The 21901-nt window shown below is 41.3% G+C and overlaps 1 protein-coding gene across 1 annotated transcript; it reads right to left on the minus strand.

The window, feature by feature from the left end:
- Positions 1–935: 935 nt before the first annotated feature.
- Positions 936–21207, minus strand: slc5a6a (solute carrier family 5 member 6a). The gene is made up of 18 exons (XM_041958409.1): positions 21144–21207; positions 13944–14046; positions 11892–12127; positions 11492–11713; positions 10930–10995; positions 10181–10232; positions 9953–10020; positions 9348–9502; positions 9078–9218; positions 8760–8889; positions 8564–8652; positions 7627–7739; positions 7430–7497; positions 7106–7192; positions 6731–6915; positions 6449–6552; positions 4920–5041; positions 936–4825 (listed from the first exon to the last, which is right to left on the minus strand). The coding sequence occupies exons 3-18, from the start codon at positions 12015–12017 to the stop codon at positions 4625–4627; spliced, it is 1929 nt and encodes a 642-aa protein (XP_041814343.1). The 5' UTR covers positions 12018–12127; positions 13944–14046; positions 21144–21207; the 3' UTR covers positions 936–4624.
- Positions 21208–21901: the final 694 nt, after the last annotated feature.

Consider the following 21901-nt stretch of genomic DNA (forward strand, 5'->3'; position numbering starts at 1 on the left):
TATTGTGTAGAAGGGACCAGCAGAGATACAGCGGGGGTTACATATGGGGGAAAGGGAGAAGAGCAAAGTCTATGATTAGACTCTCCCGCGGGATCAGACAGCCACCGACTGAGGAGGAAGATCCTCAAAACATCCCAACAGGACCAGCGTTCCCAGACCAGACATCTCAGCCTGAGCAGCAGAGGATTAACACCATTCTTTCATTTCAACCACCAATATATTGATATCAAATTAATTTTGAATCCTTGGTATAATCTCAATGAGACCATCGCCATTTTCCCCGGTAAAAATGGACACCTCTGCAAGGGTCCTCTTTTTAATGTCAGTTTTCTCTTGAAAATGCAAATTATAAACTTTTTAGTACAAGTCCCTTACTTGACCTTTGACCTTGTCATTTAGCATAGAGCATAAGTGTATATACAACGAATCCAATAAGCAGACTTAAATCATTTATAAATATTATCAAAATGTTTCCAGTTGTTTTCTTGTAATGATTGTAGGACATGTGATAAATTACACTGATGTTTTTACAGCAGTTTTTGGAGCAGTAACATGCTCATGAACCTCCTTCATGATATTATGGCCTGTACATAATGCTGAATAATGGATGGATAATCTTTACTGGTGTAAATTGGTCTTCAGTGTTGTATGACTCGAAAGGATTCTGGAAATTAACCATGCAGGCTGAAAGCAATGAACAAACCACATAAACTTATAATCAAATGTTTCTATCATAGGAGGGCAGCAATGACATATATTACAACAGTCCCTTCAGCTACCAGGAGGGAGGATTAACATCTATCCCACGAGGCAGCTGTGAAACAGACGGCAGGTTTTTTTTCACAATAAAGTGAACACACAAGACAGGCATGTTATTGAATTTGTCATCATCATATTTTTTTATTAATAAGACCTCCATTCAAGTACATCTAACTTAGAAATCTAATAGTCATACATCCAACAACAGTGAGACATGTCAACAGATTCAAATGCATACACTTTAGCTTTTCACTCAATTAAAAGGTGCATGAAGCAGTTACCTGTCTCATGCTACCTCCATCAACAGGACACTTCACCCCATTACATCATTACATCATGACACACAGGATTCATTTATTCATCCATAAGTCTCGGCTTGGGCTCTCCTGGACAGATGTTTGGGACTGAGCTCATATTCATGTCAATATCCTGGACCTGGACCATAATATGAAAACTACATCAGGATACAGTTTGGAAATAAATAAATCACAAAATGAAGGCACAGCCAAAGCAGAGGAGTCGTTTCGACTTCAGTGCTTATGGGGTTGTTTTTGTTTTGGAATGCATAATAGGAAGAATTCTTGTGGATGGGAGAACAAATGCAATAAATATTGTTTCAAACAATATTTATTGTTGCTGGAAATTACTAAGCGCAGTGCTCCTCTCACACAAACTCTCTTCTCAACTGTATTATTGTGCGGCCCAAGCTGATTCACTGTTAAAGGCCACTAATCAGCAGAATAAGCGTGGACTTGTAGACACACACTTGATTCATGAACACTGTATCTAAGCTGATTACACCAGCTGATGGCTACAGTCAGATTGTTTCAGTAGCTGGACTACTGTGCACTGACATCATTGTGCTTTATTCGGTGTGTTAGTGTTCATTAGCGTCACAGTGCTCCACCCAGTCTGGGTTTATAAAGGACATCTTTGACAGCAATAATATCAATAATAAGCCAGCACTTGAATTACATGTACCCTCACATTAAAAAGGGGGTTTATCTTTATATCATTAAGGGAACACGACAGGCACACACTTCAAGTAATTTCAGGTATGAAGGAGAAGGATTCATTACTATGCAATCATAAAATAAAGTACACATTGTCAAATGTGATTTAAAAGACCTTCAAAAACTCTAGGAACCATTAAAATGTTTTGTAAAATTGTGACTGTGGAGGCTTGTGCACATTCACAATTTAAAAAAACTACCCCCCAAAACTTTTAATGGTTCTTGCATATAGAATTCCACATTTCAGCTCCTGAAATGTGCTCAGGCTTCATGTGAAATTACAAAAATATACAAATATGATCTGAAACATATCTTCTGTTGGTAAAAAAACAAACAAAACTAAATTCATATTCTATATGCTTTGAATAAATCGAGGTATTTCTGAGTATCGGGATGATGGTAAAGACATGTTGGATCTGTAATGGACCGGTGCTTACATGGGTCTAAAAGGGCTCAACATTCCATTAAACAGGGGATCTACTAGTCTGGAGAGTCCATAATCCTTTACAAATCAAGGAGACGTGCTAAGCTGCTTGTTTTCTGCTGCTAAACTGGCTCACCTTGATTGTCTGGCATGTACTTCAAATACAACTGCAATCTAATCTAAACAGGACAACGTAAGGCAACAGAGACGCGCATGTCTCAGTTTTCAGCATGTGACAACACAAGTTACTGACTGTTTAAATGAGATGCAGGTAACGTGTTTTAACTGCACTTCATGTGGACTCTCCAGAAACTGTTGAAAACTCTTTGGAAACATGTCAGACTGGTTTGGCCGTTACAAGTATAACAATGTCACATGACAAAACATGGCCACGGAGTCCATTATCATGAGGATAGACCGACCGACTCAGAACACTGAACACACAACAGCTCTCCTCTTGCACAGTGACAATGGAGGACTCAACATGCTAAAATGATGGTGGTCAAGAATTCTGTGATTCCAAAAATCACGACAATGATGAGAATATTCACACTGTTACTCAAATCAATCACATACTGGCACTGACAACAACCTGAATTAGAAAAAAAAAAAAAAAAAGACGGGCACTTACAAAAATACCAGCGATGACAGAATCATCTTTACCTTTTAAATATATCAAGTTACTGCGTAATGGAACATAGGTGGGTCCATCTCAAAGGCTTCATTCAGGGCAGTCATATGAGGCGGGAGCTGATATAAACCCATGAACCAGTGTGGGTTCTATGTAGACGCAACAGAGACTGAGATGTTTGTACTGTAAAACATAAAGCTCATGAAAACCAGGCACCACATCACACATAGGAACAGCTCATCAGAGGAGCGTCGGCCAGTGAGGCACTTCACGACTTCATGGGCTTTTACGTGACCAACATTTCCACGATGCAAAGCTACACAAACTGTGTACTTGAAAAACACAAACATGTGAGTTTGGATGAATAAAGGTTTTATGTAAAAAGTAAATTACCATCGATAGTTTCCTGATTCATTTAACGGACAGCAGATTGGTCTTCATAATTCACTGCTAGTTATGCTAAATGCCTAAACACAAACTCCGCTGACGCAGATTCATTCTTCTGCTTCCATCATGTCTTTTGAAATACTACTTTACTATACAGTGCACCAGATTTACTGTCTGCCATTGTATGTGTTCAAATTCTAAAATGATTCACTATATAGTACCTCCAAAATTCCAACAATGGAACAAAAAGATTACTTTATGCTAAGAGGTGATACCAGGGATCTTGTAGATGCTAAAATGAGCAGCTGTGTGACACACCTGTCAGTGTGGACACAAAATGATGCCTCCCAAGTGGCCACAGTGTGATTTACTGCTCACTTCAAAGTAAATTAATGAGTGTGTACCCTATAGGGAGCAGTGAATGAGTGAATGACAAGAAGCAGTGGAGGATGTTGACCACCTTTTTGGAAAAAAACGGACCTTGCATGAGGAGAGGGCAGCTGTGCACACTGACTGGACTGCTTTCTCCTCATGAGCTGTTGGTAGGAACATGATGGCAGTGAAGGATTTACTGTGCTCCATCTCATTTAACTGCCACCACGAGACGCTGCCTCTGTTCTCGTCTCAACACACCGTTTTACCTTTGGGAACTCTGTACTTCTACATCTGTAGTAGCAGCTAGAAGGTGACTATTAGTATTAAACCAAGGCCGTGTAAAGACACTACACTAACACAGTAGCACAGGCCTGTCATGCCTTCCATTGAACTTCAGTGTTTTTCTTTTAAGTTATATTCTCTTAGACATACTCTGGGATTTTGTGGTTCAATGTTCCTCTACAAAAATAACACATTTTGCATCTTGTATGTATTAACTACCTGACTCTTGTCGAACAGCATGACTGGATCCAGTCACAGTGGTTTAAGTTAATTGTGCATGAGAGCTACTCACTCTATTAACATCGAACTACACGACAAACCCGGCGCCCGTGTGTGCACCCAGGTGTCATTACTGTTGCTAATGGAGATCAACGGATTCATTTTTTTCTTTGATTGCTGCCATTCGGGCTCTCAGTGCACAGTTCCAGCCTGGCAGAAGTTGATTTCCAGTAGTTTTTGTTTCTTTGAGAGAAAAGGTGCGAGCAGGTACCGATAAAACACCCCTTCCCCACACAGACACCAAAGTCCATAACCTTTTCTGAAATCAGATTCAACTGATTTTACCATTGTAAAACACCAACACCTAAACCTGGTGCTGCACAGCTTCAGAGCATCGTACTCACTGATGGACGTCACATGCATGATCTGTCTCTCGCTGCACTTCCCCACGAGGAACCAGACAGTACAGTAGCTGGGGGTCAAAGTGTCTATGTGTGTGTCTTGTGCGTGTTAGGAGTAGGAGGGAAAAGGTGATCACAAGGCTGTCTCCTGAACAGCGTGGTCTGACAGCTGGCACGAGGGCAGAACGATCCTTGTTTCCAGGTCTTCCTCCTCTGTTTGTGCTCTCTCACTCTCTGTCTCTTTGTCCTCTGTGGCTGTGTCCTCTTTGCAGTACGCTGCTCCGTTGCGGTCTTTCTGGGCCTTCTGATAAGGCTGCGTGTTGGTTAGTTTGGGCTGGTCAACAAGGACAATATGGAAAGCTCAGGGCACAGTGAACAAAAGGGGAAAACATTCAGGAGAACAGAGTGTAAATACTGTCGGAGGTTACCTTCTTAGCCAGAGGAGTGATGCAGCAGAGCTTCTCTCTGTAGCGCTCAGGCAGAAAGAAGAGCAGGGTGCCCAGGACAGGAAACACTGTGCCGGGGGTCAGATCCTTCTCCTTCATAGGTCCTGACATATTGACAGATACACGGAAAGTACTGCAGTTTACCTTTGAGCATTTTTTGCCCGTAAGCAAGACAGAGAGCTAACGGGCTGTGTAATATTTGATTAGAGTTTCCGTTGTAGTTAGTTTTTTTTACTGGTAAAATCTATTTAGGTCTAACATATTTAAATCTCTCTGGGCATAATGTCTAAAATAATTCCTGAGATAATGTACAAATATTCCAGCTCTACATGCTATTCTCCCTGCTGTTTCTTGGATGTCCGTCCTCTGTCTCGCTTTGATGAAACCAGAGTTGGTGACGGTTGTTGGAACAGTGTAAAGATGAACCAATGAGGACTTGGTGAGTTTTATTTTGTTTCCAGAGGAATTACACTGTAGCCCTACCAGCTGCAGCTCTCTCCATCAACACTGGACCAAAATTGTTGTTTCTATTAGTCACTTGGACACAAAAACATGGGAGGATAGGGTCCATACTGAGATACTGTGTGACCAGAATGTCTCCTGTTTGTCTGGCACATTGAAGTCTTCCAGGACCAGCACCATTTAAAAACTGTGCACACAATGACAAACTAACTGTAACTAACTGAAATGAGCAAGTATTTTTTTTTTATTTTGGAATATACAAGTTGTGTGTCTCGTGCTGGTTTGCCCTCTTCTGGATATAACGTGAAAAAAACAGGCATTCAAATGGTTTTGAAAAAATGAAGGAATAACTAATAACTGAACACCATTTTTGGGCTATTTTGACAGCCCTAAAGGGTAATAAAAATAACAAATGACAAAATGAAATAATGAGAATAAACCAGGACAAACTACGGACTAGCTACTGTACATATAATATCCTGGTGCACGTTATACAAATGATGCTAATCTGAGAATCTGTTCACATTTTAATGTACTAATTAATCGCAAGCTAACTAAATCTCAGCCTGGGAAGCTATCAGCGAACAAGCCTGCCAAGTTCTTGCCAATATTTGTGTATGAATGTGTTAAACAACTGATGAGGTATTCAAACAGGGAGGCCTTTCCTCTCTGTGTGAACGCTGCTCACCCCACGACCATAACATGTGTGCACCAGCGTCTTCATCACAGTCTGGCCAGCTGCCTACACACATAACTAACATGAAAATGATATTCTGTCATTGGAAACTCTAAATATATACTGAACATGATAGTTTCAGATGTAATCAATATGCAAGTCTTCCATAAATCTGTGTGGGCATGACATGACCAGTGGTTCCAACACTGGCAACTGTAAATGGGACTTTCTCATTCATTCATTCATCTGACTTGCTGCAGTTGTAATTTTCATGATTTGTGGTGTGATGCAAATCCGGATGGTTGCTGTGGCAATAAGGTCTTTGTTCAGGTCATATAGTTGGTTATGAAGGTGATGTGACAAGTTTGTGTACCTGTTAGCAGACTGACGATCAGTCCAACCACCACCACAGTGGTTGAGTTGTGAGCACTGTACCACATGTAGGACAATGAGTAGAGCGCCTCCACTCCAGTTGGCCTGAAGAGAGAAGATCAAACACAAAGCTGTGTTAGACTGATCTGATGATGAATTCTTTTTTTTCCCCCCAATCTGCTGCTGTGGGACTAAACATCTGGAGTGTGTCTGTGTTCGGTGAAAGTAATGGAGCCAACACATACGGTATCTATAAGATTAGTTCTTGGGATTTATGCGTTACCTCGGCTTGGCTGTGGCGGCGGTGACCAGTGTAGTCATGGCAGAGGTGGTCATGTTGTCAAACAGGGGCAGAGCAGTGCTGTTGAGTGGCGGCATTGGGGTGGGACCAGACATACGCATCACAAAGCTGCCAATGCCAACCCAGAAGGCCATGGCGAGGCCTGCTACTAACCCAACCACTGCACCCTGAGGAGGTAACAGAGAAGAAGAGCTGCAACACCAAACGTGACTGACTCACTGCAGCGCGATGTCAAGTGTTCATTCACAGGAGACATGTTATTACCGTGCCCATCACCTGTATTATCATTGATATGTTAACATATTCAGACAAAAATAAATGAGTATTGAGACAGAATAAAATCGTAAACTGACTCACTATTGAATTTGCCCAAGGAAAGAACATTCCCAGACAGAAGAGGCCCAGCAGAGGACCACCCACCATCCCAAAGATGCTGAAGGCTGCCTGAGGGAGCAGAGGACACAGAGTGTGGCACATTGTTCAGGTGCTCATAGTGTTCATGCTTGTTAACTGTACGGTATGGCTGCATAACAATAATAAAAACACTACAGCTGATGTTTCTAAAAAAGACATTCAGAGACACATTTTTGCTGTGCACTTTCCTAACATATTTTATAATGGGTCACTGCTCTAAATAACTTTTCTCTGTGTGCAACTCAGACTATGTGACTATTTCGTTACCTGCAGCACAGATCCCATTAGAGAGGCGAGGTAGGCCATAGCCAGACACACCAGGCCATAGGCCAGAGCTGTAGACCAAGCAGATGACAGAGATATATTGTGTTATTGTGTGTATATAGTGTTCTCACTTACTGTTGTGCAGGCCCTGCAAACGTACATGTACTGAGGAAGAAAAACAATTAAACCACTCGACTTACCGAGTCCCTTGGACAGCAGCGTGGCTTTAGCCTCAGTCATGTTTGGAAAATGAGGTTTGATCAGGTCCTCCATGGTTACTGTTGCCAGGGAGTTAAAGGCTGATGAGATGGTGCTGCAGGAGGACAAAAAATGGGACTGATGAATGACTGAGACAACACATTACATGACTGTCCGTTCAGCGAACGCCTTCAGGACAGTGCATGGATGCTGGAGTTAGAAAGCACTGGAACTTAATGGAAGTGCTAAATGGCATCATTCATCAAGTCATAGAGATGTGTAATTTGTATGAAAGCTTTTTAAATGTGCAGTAAATAAAAAAACTAGCCTAAAAAACAAAAACACAGTATCTACACTTTGGCTGTGTACTTCCTCTCCTCTCAGGTTTGGTAACATCTGCGCTGTAGGACTCATCATCATCATCATCACTCTCTGCTATAGAAAGACTGTTAACTTGAAAGCTAAAGTAAGAGGGCTACATCAAGTGAAAGCTGGCTTGTAAGAGAGCAGAGTACACTATGTGCATTTTTTACGTGCTGTGTCGGTTCTATTGAAATAGTTCTTCGGAGCAAAAAAAAAAAAAAAATCGGCCAAAAAGACTTAAAATGAAATCACTACAACCCATCTGTTTTAGAAATTACTGGCCATCTTGAAAACTTTCAACCCTTTTCTCTAAGCTTCACTGCTCCTGTAGGTAGTTACTGCTCTTTGCCTTTGTCGGCAGAACAGCTCTGATGCTTTGATACTCAGCACATAAAATAATATAACCTGTTATCGCCTGGGTTTATTCTTTTAGGACTGACTGAAATGAAGCAAAGGATCATACATTTCTCAGATCAACTAAGTAACCAAGCAACATGACATGAAAAAACAGGTAGAAGTTCAAGTAGTGTACCACAAGTTGTGAATCAACTAAGTTTGATTTCTTGGGTCATTTACCTGAGAGCTCCACTAAAGAGACAGGCCACAAACAGACCTGCGAGGCCTGGCAGATCCTTGAACACATCCATCACAAAGTACAACACCATCTGCACAAAGACACGCAACATTAGGATGCACCTCCAGACTTGACAATAACGAAAACACTGTCTGTTCACTGCAATTTGGCAAAATATGAAGGCAAGTTAGTGCTTACCTGGTCATTAGTTTTGACGTAGCCCTTGTCCAGAGGGCTTTCCTCTCCGTAGCGAGCAAACATGACCAAACCCATCAGACAACCCAAACACAGGACAATCTGCTGGCATGGGAAAACTACATAGCAGGACCTTGAAGGACATGAGAGTCAGAATATAAGTCACAACATAAATACTGCAGACTAGAAAAGTGAAGTGCAGTTTAACTTGAATCTTTGAAGACTTTTCAGCATGATGAAAAATGCTCCAATGTCTGCATCATGTTATTTTAAAACTGCAAGGCTTAGCCAAGCATGTTGTGAGACACTGGTGGTACTCACATGATGGCCTCTTTCTCAGTGCGTGAACTGAGGTATCTCTGGACCTGGGCCTGGTTGACCCCGTACAGTGCCAACATCAGGAAGACTCCCCCCACACCCAGAGTCCAGAAGGTGTGGCGCTCCAGAGGGTCGGGGTTCAGGCTGCACAGGCAGAGAGTGAATACCATCTGAATGTTTGAATGTTGATTTTCTGTCCATACTTTTATACAACATGTAAAAGTAATGAGGAATACTTAATTTGACTGCACATCTAATATGCTGACTACTCACTCTAGCCCGGCAATGCGGCTACCATTGATTGCTGTCCTCCACACCTCTGCAATGCCACCCGCCTGACCGGCCCCCACCACGATGACCGCCAGCTGGCCCGCAAACATCACCACTGTCTGGAACACATCGGTCCAGATCACCGCCTTCAGACCCCCCTGGGACACAGGAGCAGTGGATTCACTTTAAATTCCACAATGATCAACATTAAAAACTATCTGTAAAGGTGTGCATGGATCAGAGCCTTCACATACTGACAGTAAATGGAATGAGTAACATCTATGTTCCTCCATTAATCTCAGATGATTAAGAAGATAAAGAAATGAGAGGTAAGAGAAAGTCATGAAGAATTCCAGGCAAGAGAAGGTGGATGCTTTGTTATTGTATTGTAATCCCCAGTTGTACTGTAAATTTCTCCATCTTTTATATTATCAATTCGTTTTAATGTTTTGAACAAGCAAACAAATATATTAGTTTCTGTTTAAAGAGGTTAATTTTCATTTAGTTATTTACATTTTGTTGTAGAAAAATAGTAGTCAATAAATATTTTGTCAAAGTTGTCTTTGATGAACTTAACACTGGGGTTGGAGAAAGATTTAGGGACTCACCAGAGCAGTATATCCAGTACACACTAATCCCATGGCCAGCACTGCCCCCCAAAGGTCAAATCCTGTCACTGCAAGTGAATAGAGCAAGCGCATTATTCAACACTGCCCAACAGTTTACTCAATTACACAGGTGAATATTATACAACTAGAACACATGCTGTATTAAATACCATCTGTAGTTGTTTCCTGATGGTGTGTGTATCCTGTTGTAAAATACACTCCTCTTACCTGCATTGAGTGCCAAGGCTGGAGCATACAGGACCACCCCCATATAAATTATCTGCAGAAGAGGGGGGAAAAAAAAACATTGCAGGACAGGATGAGTCACAAAAACAGAACTGAACTCAGAGGTCATGTTTTGCTGACTGACACGTGTGAGATTATACCCTGCTGTAAACCATTCTGTGAATTTGGAGGGGTCAGCATTTTCAGAAAATACATGTCGAGAAAGACAGATATAACTGTGACCTTGAGATTGTTTAATGACACAAGCACCTGCACACAGTTAAACTTCATTTTACTAGGTGTCATCATGTGCTGAAGAGCAGGTAAAATAGCCTTTGAGCATGACTGGCATCACTGTTCAAACACATTTATGGACAAACATTTTCTTGATTTCTAATCAAATAACTGGTGCTACCTTGAGCTGAAAAACAGGATAAACACCAAACTAAGAGAGGTATAGATTTTTCTTATTCATTAGCAAGCATTAAACTCTTTTTGCAGTTTAAAAGATGACTGCCTTTATACTTAATGTCTTACTATTTCAGCTATGACTTGTTGCCAACTTGCAATAAAATCATTTCGCACCATATTCTCTGTCAAATGATTAATGTCTACACTAAGTAGCTGTTTCGATTATGTCCATGGTGGTGGTCTGTTTACCAAAATTAGCACTAATTAGATCCCCGATTCCTACAACTGTTGACAAAAGAAAGCAAAGAAATGAATATACAAAGAAAGTATGACAAAGATACCATCTGAAAGATGAAGGTCACAGTCCCACATATGCGAACCGTCTTGTTAAAGCGCAGCTCCAGATACTGTTGAGGGGAGAGAATGTCAAAGAAAAAATATAAAACAAACAAAATCAAAAGGCTGATTAAAATATCATCTCAGAGTCGTTCTGTGATACATGGTCAGTGCTGTGGATGTTCATTGTCAGGATAACCTTAGATCCACATTATCGAAGTCAACTCATTGTTTGCTCACAGGACACAGTTTGGTCACTGAGGCTCATGAAAGAGATGTAGAAGAAGATGTACTCCACTGAGACGGGACGTTACTTTTCTATTGAACATCAACACGTCAAGGATAAGCAGATAAGAAGACAGATAAGCTCTGAGATCATACTTGAGACAGACAAAGCTGGGAGAAGCAGGACAAGTGTTGGCAGAGTGTAAAAAAGAAAAATGGGTACACAGAGGAAAGAGGACATTATAGTTAAAGAATGACAGAGAAAATACATTAACAGGTCATAAATTCATCCAATGATCTATGGTACAGTCATGTCAAACCATGTGTGCATGTTGTGTGTACCTCATAGGCGCTGGACAGCCGCAGTCTGTAGAAGACTGGTATGAACACATGAGCTGGGATGAGCAGGCCCAGGAAGTAGGAGCATCCCAAGAACCAGTACTGAGTCCCAAAGGTGTACACCTCTGATGGAGCTCCCAGGATGGCCACAGCTGACTGGAAAGTGGCCAGCAGTGACAGAGACACAGGCAGGCAGCTCATGGAGCGGTCAGCCATAAGGAACTCCTGGAACAAACAAAATGTTTATGTCAGTCATTTCTAAAAGACACCAGGAGTTCAAATTTTGTGACTGATGAAAGCTTGAAATTGACCCTGTAGTAGGTCTAGAATTAAAGGGAAGGGAAGTAATGTCAGGAGAGAAATGGAAAATAATTCTTTTTTCGGTCTGAACTGCCAAGTCTACCTGCGTTGTGCGCTGGCGCCCGCCGGAGAAGGCATAAAAGAGGCCGATGCCAGCTGAGGCCACCAACAGCAAAGCAAAAATGACGTAGTCCACTGTGGTGAAGTGCATTTGGACTACCTCCCCCATGATGACGCTGGATGTGGGGAGGGGTCGAGGTGGAGGCTGTTGGAAGCACAGCCTCTGGGGCTAATCACGACCTTAAAGAAACCACTTCACCCATAGAGACTCACTGAGAGCTGGGGAAGAAAGACAAGCAGAGACAGTACGTGAGGAGGTGGTCAGTTCACTTCTCGCACTGAGACCTGGTGGACGAGCAGGACTGTGCAGTGACAGGCAGCAGCAACATCAATCTATCTCGTCTCAATGACATAAAAACTGATTTGTTTTTTAGTCTGTAGCAAACAGAAATGTTACAAACACCAGAGTAAGAGTAATATGTTTTTATCTAGATCAGAACTTTTTATACACACAGGTTTTATTATTATTGAACCAGTAATAAAACCTGTTTCAAGAGCATTGTGTTAAATGCATCAGCAGCAGAATCACACCAGGGTGGTGGTAGGTGGTGTATGGGGATGATACACTAGCTGGTTACTGCTGGTCATTACAGTTCAAAATTTAATTATTAAGATCAGCTACATGTGACTAGTCTAAGGGGTCTTAGAAAAGTCTAAGAATGGCAATGGCAATAGGAGGCTGGAGAGGTAAAGGGGTAAAGGGTGTTAGGGATAAAATAGTGTTCTGGTATTTCAATGAACATTTCAAGCAATGATCTGTTCTTTGTAATGACCAAAATATTACATTTATATTACAATCAGAGATCCTTCACTATTTAATTTAAACAGTAACATGATTTACACAAAGTCACTATCATACTGGAATTATAAGTCTGTCTGATGATTTCCAAACTGGTTTGGTCTGATGTAGCCCCAGATGTGTTCAAGTACCCTCAACCATCCAACATGTTGCAAATGTGTTTGAATTGATTTTAAAACAGAACACTATCAATTACATAAAACCTTTTTTCCCCCAGTAGTGTTAGTCCCTGTAGCTATTTTTGGCTCTATTTTGGCTTCTCTGCTTACTTGCCAACTAGTTTCCATGTACTCTTAATGGCAGCACCTGGTGTCCAGGTGTTAAGGTGTTCATTAAGCACATTTTCATAATAATAATAATAATTTCAAAAAATCAAGATTATGTATGTCCAGGTTGGGCGCAACCTCAGTCTTATTTTGAGCCATGAAAAACACTGAAGACATCAGACAAAGAAGAATATAAATTGTAATAGAGATGAGACAGACAAAGTGAGGTGTTCATGTATGTTACAGAATTGCTACACGAAAGGCTAAAAGAATGTGAGGAAGTATAACAGTAACTTTGCTTCTGTAGTCCAGGAGTATATCTAATCTGAGACAAGTCTGATTTTGATGCTGCTGTGACTAAGTCGCCAGGGATTTTGTCTTATCTGGAAAATGTTGCTCACTGTTGTAAGTGCACGCACAGTGAAGTCTGATTCAAGTGTGAGGATAAGATGAGCATCAGGGTAGAATGACCCCATAGTCCAAAATAAAAAAGCCGCACTAATCTTTTGTCAAAAAACCCACAATCAAGTTTAAGACATTACAGTAACTGTTATAAAAGTCACATTTCTTACTTCTAATTAAAATATAACAGTGTTATTGAATGTTCTATTTCTGAAATAGCAGTAAAACAGAAGCTTGACAGCAGGTTTCTTTACTGTTCTGAAGAGACACAATTTTAAATGAGAAACAGGAACGCACATTTACCCTGTCCTTCACTGTTCACTGCACATCTGCATACTCAACACAAACACACATTTTACATTCCCAATCTACTTTCAACGGTTGGGATTACATTATGTTTGTGTCTGAATCACAGCTGGACAAAACAACCTGACAATTACAAAATGCATTTCTAAGTGGAAAAACACAACAATCTGTATGATAAAAATACAAACAAGGAAGCCATGTAGTCCTCACTTGAATATGACAGAAAGAACTACAAAGAAAAACAGCAAAGGACTTACTGTACCTACTGAGCTCAAGCTGCTGCTGGCTGGCAGGCACACTCTGGCCACTCACACTTAAGGCTCACTGGAGGGGAGTATCTTTGTCACAACCTCCAATCACAGTCACTGTGGAGACAGAGGAGGAATTCTTTACCAAACATGCATAAGAAAAATGACCCATCACAATATTGTTACAAATGATCCAATACCTGTGCAGTGTTTTCCAAACACAGCCGTTTCTTTTCTTTGGGTACAGATCATTTCAGGCAAACAAAACCCAATCCCTTGTTATATTTTTACAAGATATACATGAGCGTGTTGTTTTACAGTTTTCACTTTAGGGGACGTGTTTTTGTTGTCAACAATGAAGACAAGTTAGCGCCTTGCTGTGCTCATCTGAAATAACCTGTCACATTCCACTACACACAAGCCCATCTTCTCTGTCAGCGTGTTGTGCTGCCATCTCCAACACAATGATGAGGAAGAGCAAAGGGCCAGCTGACTGCAGAGAGCTGAGCTGAGAGTGAAATGAGGTTAAAAGGGGATGAGGAGGGAAGAGCTTTGAGCAGGAAGATAATTGGAATGGAAAATAAATTATGGAAAACATGAGGTGGGTAGCTGCAGAGGATTACAAAATTACAGGTAACGTAAAGGATTGATGAGGAGAGAGGAGGGGAGACGCAATCACTGAGCATCAATTCAATTACCCTTATAGAAGCTACGGCCATGTGCTGATAAGGAATTAGGTGTGTGTGAACAGAGTATGTGTGCCTGCAGGGGGTGGAAAGAGGAACACCTAGGAAGTGTCAGTTATTCTGAGCTGTGCATAAATTTGACATAATAATAATGCAAACTATTTTGTTAAGTGTTTTGAGGGGCATTTTTATGCCTTTACTACAAACAACAGAGACGGGAATGACTAACACAGAAATGCAACGAAGGACCCCACCCAGCCCCAAACTGGGGACTTTGCAGTCAGTGGTCAATGTTGTAACCCCTGAGCTAGGGGAGAACCCCATAATGTAAATACAATGACAAAGTGCCACACAAAAATATCTTAGAATATCATTATGGGACACTGGCAGATATGTGCATTTCGGCCAGCGTGTCTGTGTGTGAATATCCAAATATAAACTTAACTGCAGTAAACTGAGGAAATATACATATAGGCTGCTTCTGACACATATTTGATACATTTCTAGTTAAACATGTTTGTTCTTCAGAGGGTCATATGCTGGAATGTCAGGGGGATTTTACCAGGAAAATCTGGTAAGAACATGAGAGATTAAAGCTGTATTCTCCCACAAGCATTACTTTCACACAGCCAACTGTTGAGCTGTTGTTCACCAGCCATCTCCACATGCTGGCAGCTGTAAATGGCAGAGAAGGCCAACTGTTGCGAATGAAAGAGGCAAAGCATCTAGGCACTGTGACCGGGTGCAGCCTTTTCTAGCTAGAGTGCTTGGCTGTTGCCATTTTGGCTACTTCTAAGGGTCAGAAAGCTTTGTCTCTGTAGTAACCAAAGAGCAACTGTGAGGATTTGAATGTGTGAGACTGAGTGTGTGAGATTATGTTTATATGTGTGTTCATCAAACATCAGTAGCGTTCTGAACTGACAGGCCTGTCTGCGTGATACTCGTGCTGGTTTGATCAAGGACTGGCCAGGACATGTGACTCTATTAAATCCCACTCTTATCATTATTGCTTACGATCTCTAATCTACCTGAGTGTGACTGGTTGGGAACAGAGACACCAGTCTTTTGTAGATGTTTTGTGCTGCAGTTCAAAGCAAGCTAAGAAAAATGTTCAACAGAATCTAAAATAACTAAACATTTGCTGTACTGCCCGTTAGTAAGGCCTGTGTATAGTGAGCACCTTAGTCTGCTGTTTCCCAGAAAGCTTTGCTCCTGCTGAGAGTTACAGGATTGGGGCTGACAGCCTGTTGTTGCACTGCTGGGCAGCAACAATAAAACCCCTGTGATGCCACACTAAAATGGGCAGCATCAGTGTAAACCAAATGCATGAAAACCTGCCAAGTTACAAAGAGCATTGGATTAAAATCCCTCCAGTGCTTAAAAAAAGAGGCCCAGCAGCTTCACAGTGTGGGGTGCATGGAAAATTCGTAAGGTAAAGCTACTTAAAATGCCAAAATGACATGTGGCTGTGCAGTTAAGGTGTGGGACACTTCATGTCACTACAGTATGCATCACTAGTCTGAGGACACAAAAATACTTTAAAACTTGATCCTATAGTCTGCTTGAAAATGGCAAGACAAACTTATGGCAGGAACCAAAGTTCACCCATTTCAAATGGACACCTCTATTTCACGCTTGATGGCAATCAAAGCAAATTTAGGTAAGCTATTAGGTTAAACACAAATCTCTATATAATGTAGAAAAAGCAATGTAGGTCTAACACTGTAAAAATACCAATCCAGCCAGAAATAACAGTAAAGGTATTTAGATAATCATTCACAGTGAAGTCAGAGATAACTGCCATCTCTGCCTGGTCTTTAATGACTCAACCACTTATTTGACAGAGCACAAGTGATTGGCTGACTGTTCCTGCCCAGGTTGTTTTCTAATGTGTTTTTCCCTTCAAAGTTTCAAATCTTTCCTCCATTATAGCATTGACAGAAATCTTGACACGCAAATCTGACAGAGTGGTGTGAATGTCTGGGAAGAATGAGCGTTTTTTATAAAATGCAAATTGGATTTTTCCTCACAACCATGGACTGCCCTCTCTCACGGTCAGACCTCTGAGCATTTTAGCCCAACTGAGGTGACCTTTACAGCACAGACACTGTAATGGTATAGCCTTACCAAGCCTACAGTCTCTTAAAATACATATACACACATATATATATTCCTGAACAACATGACAAAGTATGGGAATAGGACACTCATAACTGTTGATACATTGTAGATGAAAAAAAATATATTCAGCTTGGCTATCTGGTATAATGATGTGTGGGCCTCAGGCACTCACTTTATGCTTCCTCCAACAGGACACTTAGCAGTAACCCCAAAGCCTACTCCAATCTGAACAGGGTGCAGCTAATGGTTTGCTGCAATATACAATACTTAGGAATGCTCAATACAAAAGAGCGTAGCTCACAGCAAGCAATTTGCTTCTGCTCGAGTTGGCCAAGGCCTATTTCACTAGTGCTGTGCCTTTCCACCATAAGCATACGGTCACACATGCGCAAATGACTATCGTCTGCTGAGGTGAAATTCATATCAAAATTCACCAAGGGTGAACCCGAAGCAAAGATGTGAATTTAGTCACATATTTCTTTTTTATCATTCAAATCCAACAATATCGTAACGCCTCAGTTGCCCATATTCAATCAATGCTTAGGCTTCACCATTTGCAGTGAATGTGTCCATGTACTGCTTGCATTTTGGTGTTAGGTAGTGGTGGTGGTGGTGTCAGGAGCATCACAAAACAGAAACCATACAAGGAGGTCAGGGAGGCTGTGGTCGCCTGGCAACACAGGGACAATGATTATACATTACATGAGGTAGTTAAAGCTGAGCGGGTGGAACTGGCGCTTTCATCCTCACACCCCCATCTTGTGTGTAAATAGTGGAAAATAGAAGAGAGCAGGTGGAGCATGGGAAGGTCTGCAGCTGCACAGGTCAGACCACTGAATGAGGCCCGAGTTTTATAAAATCCTATCAAAGTGGTTCAAGGCAAACCACACATTTTCATTCTCATCAGACAACCAGACCAAACACTGCTCTCAGTGTGTGAGCACTCAAACAGAATATTCAGAGGGATTAAAGGTGCAAACCTGAGAAGTACTACCAGATGTCTTCTTATCGTCCTTGACAGGAAGACAGACAAATCAGTCTCATTTTGTGTCAGTCAGTGTGCCTTTTCAGAATGAAAACAGCAGTTTCTTTTCATTTTGGGGTTTTACAAGGTCAGTTTGACATAACACAGGGCAATGTGTCCTTTCCAAATGCCAGCCATACATGTCATTCACACTTATCTGTAAATCACATATTAAAGAATTTAAGTCTACAGCTGAGTTAGCATCTCTGTGAGACATCACTAGGGCACCGCAGAGCTTTGAGCTACATGTTAATGTTAGCATGGTAACGCACTGATGTTTAGCAAATATGTAACCATGTTCACCATCTCAGTTTAGCATACTAAAAAATAAATAAATACATAACTAAATATCTTCAATAGTTTTCTGTTTCAGCATCAAGATATATGCTCATAAACCAAAGCACAAAAGGAAACTATGACCTGATGATGGTGCTGCTGTATTGTGTACTAGAGTAAAATCAGGAGATCAAAGTTATTAGAATTTATCCTCAGGTGGACTATATTATTATTACAATATTTGAAACAAATTTCATAGCAATCCATACAATAGATATTTAACTCAAAATCATGAACTAGGGGAAAAGACAGGACAAACTGTCGGGGGACCACAAAATCTGGCGCCAATTAATCCGGCAGATGAAATATTTCACTCTAGAATAAAGTGATGGGCCAACCAACATTGCCATCCCATTCCGCCAGTTTGGCTACAAAGATATTTTAGGTATGAAGGTTTTTAGCCCTGTTCGGGATGTTGTCATCCACTGTGTCTGATCAAGGATGTTTGCATAGAAGAGCTCAGGGAAGCGGCTGTGCACTACTCTTTAATGGAGTCGATTTGGCTTACCAGATGTGCATTTGATAAACCAAGCAGTTAGTCTTTCATCTTTTAAAACTAAAACTAAAAAAAAAAAACAGTGTGAAAATACGTCAACAAAGCATTAATCTGACCTTTGTGTTGTTTGTCTTCATTTGTCTTGTTGAGTGTGGAATGGCATCATTATTGCAGAGGAAGTAGCTCAAGGATGAAGACTAACCTCTTGTTTTGGCAAACGTATGCCGCTTTCCTGAGCTTTTCTACTGATCCACCCAGGACCATCTCCTATGCAGTGGATGAGCCAGCTAGCAGATTATATAGATTCTCTTACATATCACTCACACTTAGAGGATATTGCAATGACATATTTTGGAATGCAAAAATGTGTCCTGACATGATTTTTCTATTTCCAGCAATTAAAAGCTATTTTTTAATTTTCTGAGACATTAAAATCATAATACTATAATATTTCTAGTCAAAATGGTCATGAAAATTAGTAGTTTTGCTTTAAAACATTTTAAAGTGAGCCATGTTTTCTTTTAAAGAAGTTGACTTGTCAGTTTGAAACTGATCCTGTGGCTTGAGCCCCATGTGTTTTACCAACTACATATAACACGTGTGTGCACTCCGCAAGATCACTCCCAGGCACAGCTGGTTTACAGTCATCTTCTTTGGAGTTTGTGCAGCTGGGGCCACAGCTCTGCTTGTATCTCAGCGACCCAAAAGGCCAATAATTTGAGTAATCATTAAACCTTCAGCTGAACCCTGGTCTGCAATGTGAAATACCTACTGACACCACAGAGGCAACAATTTGTTTTCATGAGCAGCAAAGATAACGAGCAACTGAGAAGTTAAATATAAAATCACCACAACTGATTAATGTGCATATAATCCGCTCTACAAGCAGTGTTGTGAATCAAGAAACACATGGGCTGTTGCATTGAAGACTGAGCAAAACATGACATAAACACTGTGTTAGACTTTTGTGATAATTGTTAATGACATCAGATAATAAGGGCATCTGGTAGAGGCTTGTGTGTAATCTTTAGCCTACAGATGTGACAGTTGCTCATAGTTGAAAACTGGGAGGTTAGCTTCAGATGTTCTCAGAAAATTCACAAAAACCCAGAGTTAGACCAGGGGAAGTGGAACTGTGTATCAAAACATTTGCTCAACTAAATTTGGCAACTAAAAGAAGTGTAAAACCAGCTGACTTTTACTCAGATCTGTACTTAAATCTATAGACTGTCTTGCTTAATGAGTGGGGATAAAGCAGGCAGTAATGTCAGGGCTGAACAAGACAGAGAAGAGGACAGGACAGGTTAAGATGTTACAACCTGTCCCACGTTCGTTGAAGACCTTACCAATCGGGCCAGGGAGACGTGATTGTACTGAAGCCAATACAGTGAGGAGGCTTTGATCTGAGCGCTTGTTTGATCAATGTTCCACCTCGCCAAACCAATGAATACAGTGACTTCACTTTTCAATCCACTCATGTTGACTGACAGCTACCAAAACAACTCCAAAGCCTGCAAAATCAAATATTGCCAAAAAGGAGCTTTGGTCATTGATTACCTACAATACAGCCATAAAGATAAAGGGCCAGTTACCATGGTGTAAACACTGGAGAAGAATTGCTGACATGTGATGCCATTCCAAACCTAGTGCAATATCTTGATGACAAACGGTGCACATCGCAATGCAGCAGCCTGAAATACTGGTTTGCTTTCAGTGCTGATATTGATTAATTTGATTTTAAAACCTACAAAAGCATTGCTCACATTTGCACGATTCTAAAAACAGGGTTAGTGTAAATATCTCACATGCACACTATTGGCCAATTTTCACACTATCATTCTCATAGACAACACTCGTATTAAAGCACTCAGTCTTACATACTCGTCAGTCAGGCTTTTCAAAGAGTCCTAACGGCCAGATGTAAATTAGCGTGTCGCGTGGGATTAAGTTTTAACTGGTTCGTTCAAACCAACAAGTAAATACCGGCTTCACATGAGACATGGAGGGACTGACGCTAACTAACGGCAGTTAAACTCACTGAATGTCTTTTCAGCTAAAAGGTCAGGCGACAACCCCCCACATAAGTCACAAGTGTAGCCCCCTAACGCTGCGTGTGCTAATAGCTTGTGTGTATAATTTAGGAACATATTCGTATTCCAATGTGTAACGTCAATATAGAGATGCTAGCGATTTAGCTAATTCCCCACACACACTCCGACAAGCCATTCATTTAGCTGCCTGGTGTTCGAGCTAGCCAAACCGGCTTTACGTTTGCTAGTGTCTCACCCCGTCACGTTAACAGCAACAAGCCGTTCAGACACATTAGCATAAGCATTATTAACTGTCAGCCTAAAGAAACGGCCACCAGAAAGAACAAGCTCACAAACCTGCCTGATATTGCACTGTGCGCCCACATGGTCCGTCAAACTTTCCTCTGCTGCCGCGTGAACCAGCGTGAAACTAATACCCTCAATGACGGCGACACGCATCAAAGGCGTTTTAATGCTTGTCATATATCGTTCAAATTTAGTTATAAGCTAACGAGGCTTACCTTCGACCCCTGCTCGCTGCCAAAATACTGAAGCTTTGGTCCATCACATCCCTGCCGCCTGCTCACGCGGTCAGGCGCTGACAGACCGCCCAGTCTCCTTGACACTAGGTAAATGTTACGTTCACGTGCTCCTCGTAAACTATAAATTGCGTAAAGTTATACGTAACGTCAGTGCACCTGCGTGGCTTGAATCGTTTTGGTTTGGAATTACGTCCACACTCATGTAATGAAGGTGTATTGCTGTGGAGTGTTGGTGGTTTTGCTTAAACCCTGTCACTGGTCTATGTGAGGTAGGAAAGAGAATATTCACATCAACACGCAGGTCATTATATTGTAGGTTTTACGGTTATTGTCATTCCATAGAGTTGGCCATTATTTGACACGGCTTCAACGCGTCTTCCGCTTTGAGCCTTAAATCGTCACAATTTCCAAATCCTTGGAATATCGACCTTTCCGATATTATTGAAGGCAGCACAATAAGGCTCTCTGGCGGTCCGAAATAAATGTAATTAGTAGTGCATTGGTTTGAGAGCACAAGTTTTCCATTAGGAACAAAATGAGACGGAGTAAAATTCGACAGACATGGAAGATGACACAAGAGCATGAAAGCCGTGTAACTGCCGGGACGATCTGTGTGAGTTGTGAAACAGGATGACATCTAGGGCTAAAGACCCGGTTCAGCGTTCATCATGACGCCAGCCTGCACCCGCCGCTGCGCTGGAGGCAGGGAAAATCCTCATCATAGTGATTAATCACCG

Source organism: Chelmon rostratus, chromosome 18, assembly GCF_017976325.1.
Source record: "Chelmon rostratus isolate fCheRos1 chromosome 18, fCheRos1.pri, whole genome shotgun sequence".
Taxonomy (NCBI): domain Eukaryota; kingdom Metazoa; phylum Chordata; class Actinopteri; order Chaetodontiformes; family Chaetodontidae; genus Chelmon; species Chelmon rostratus.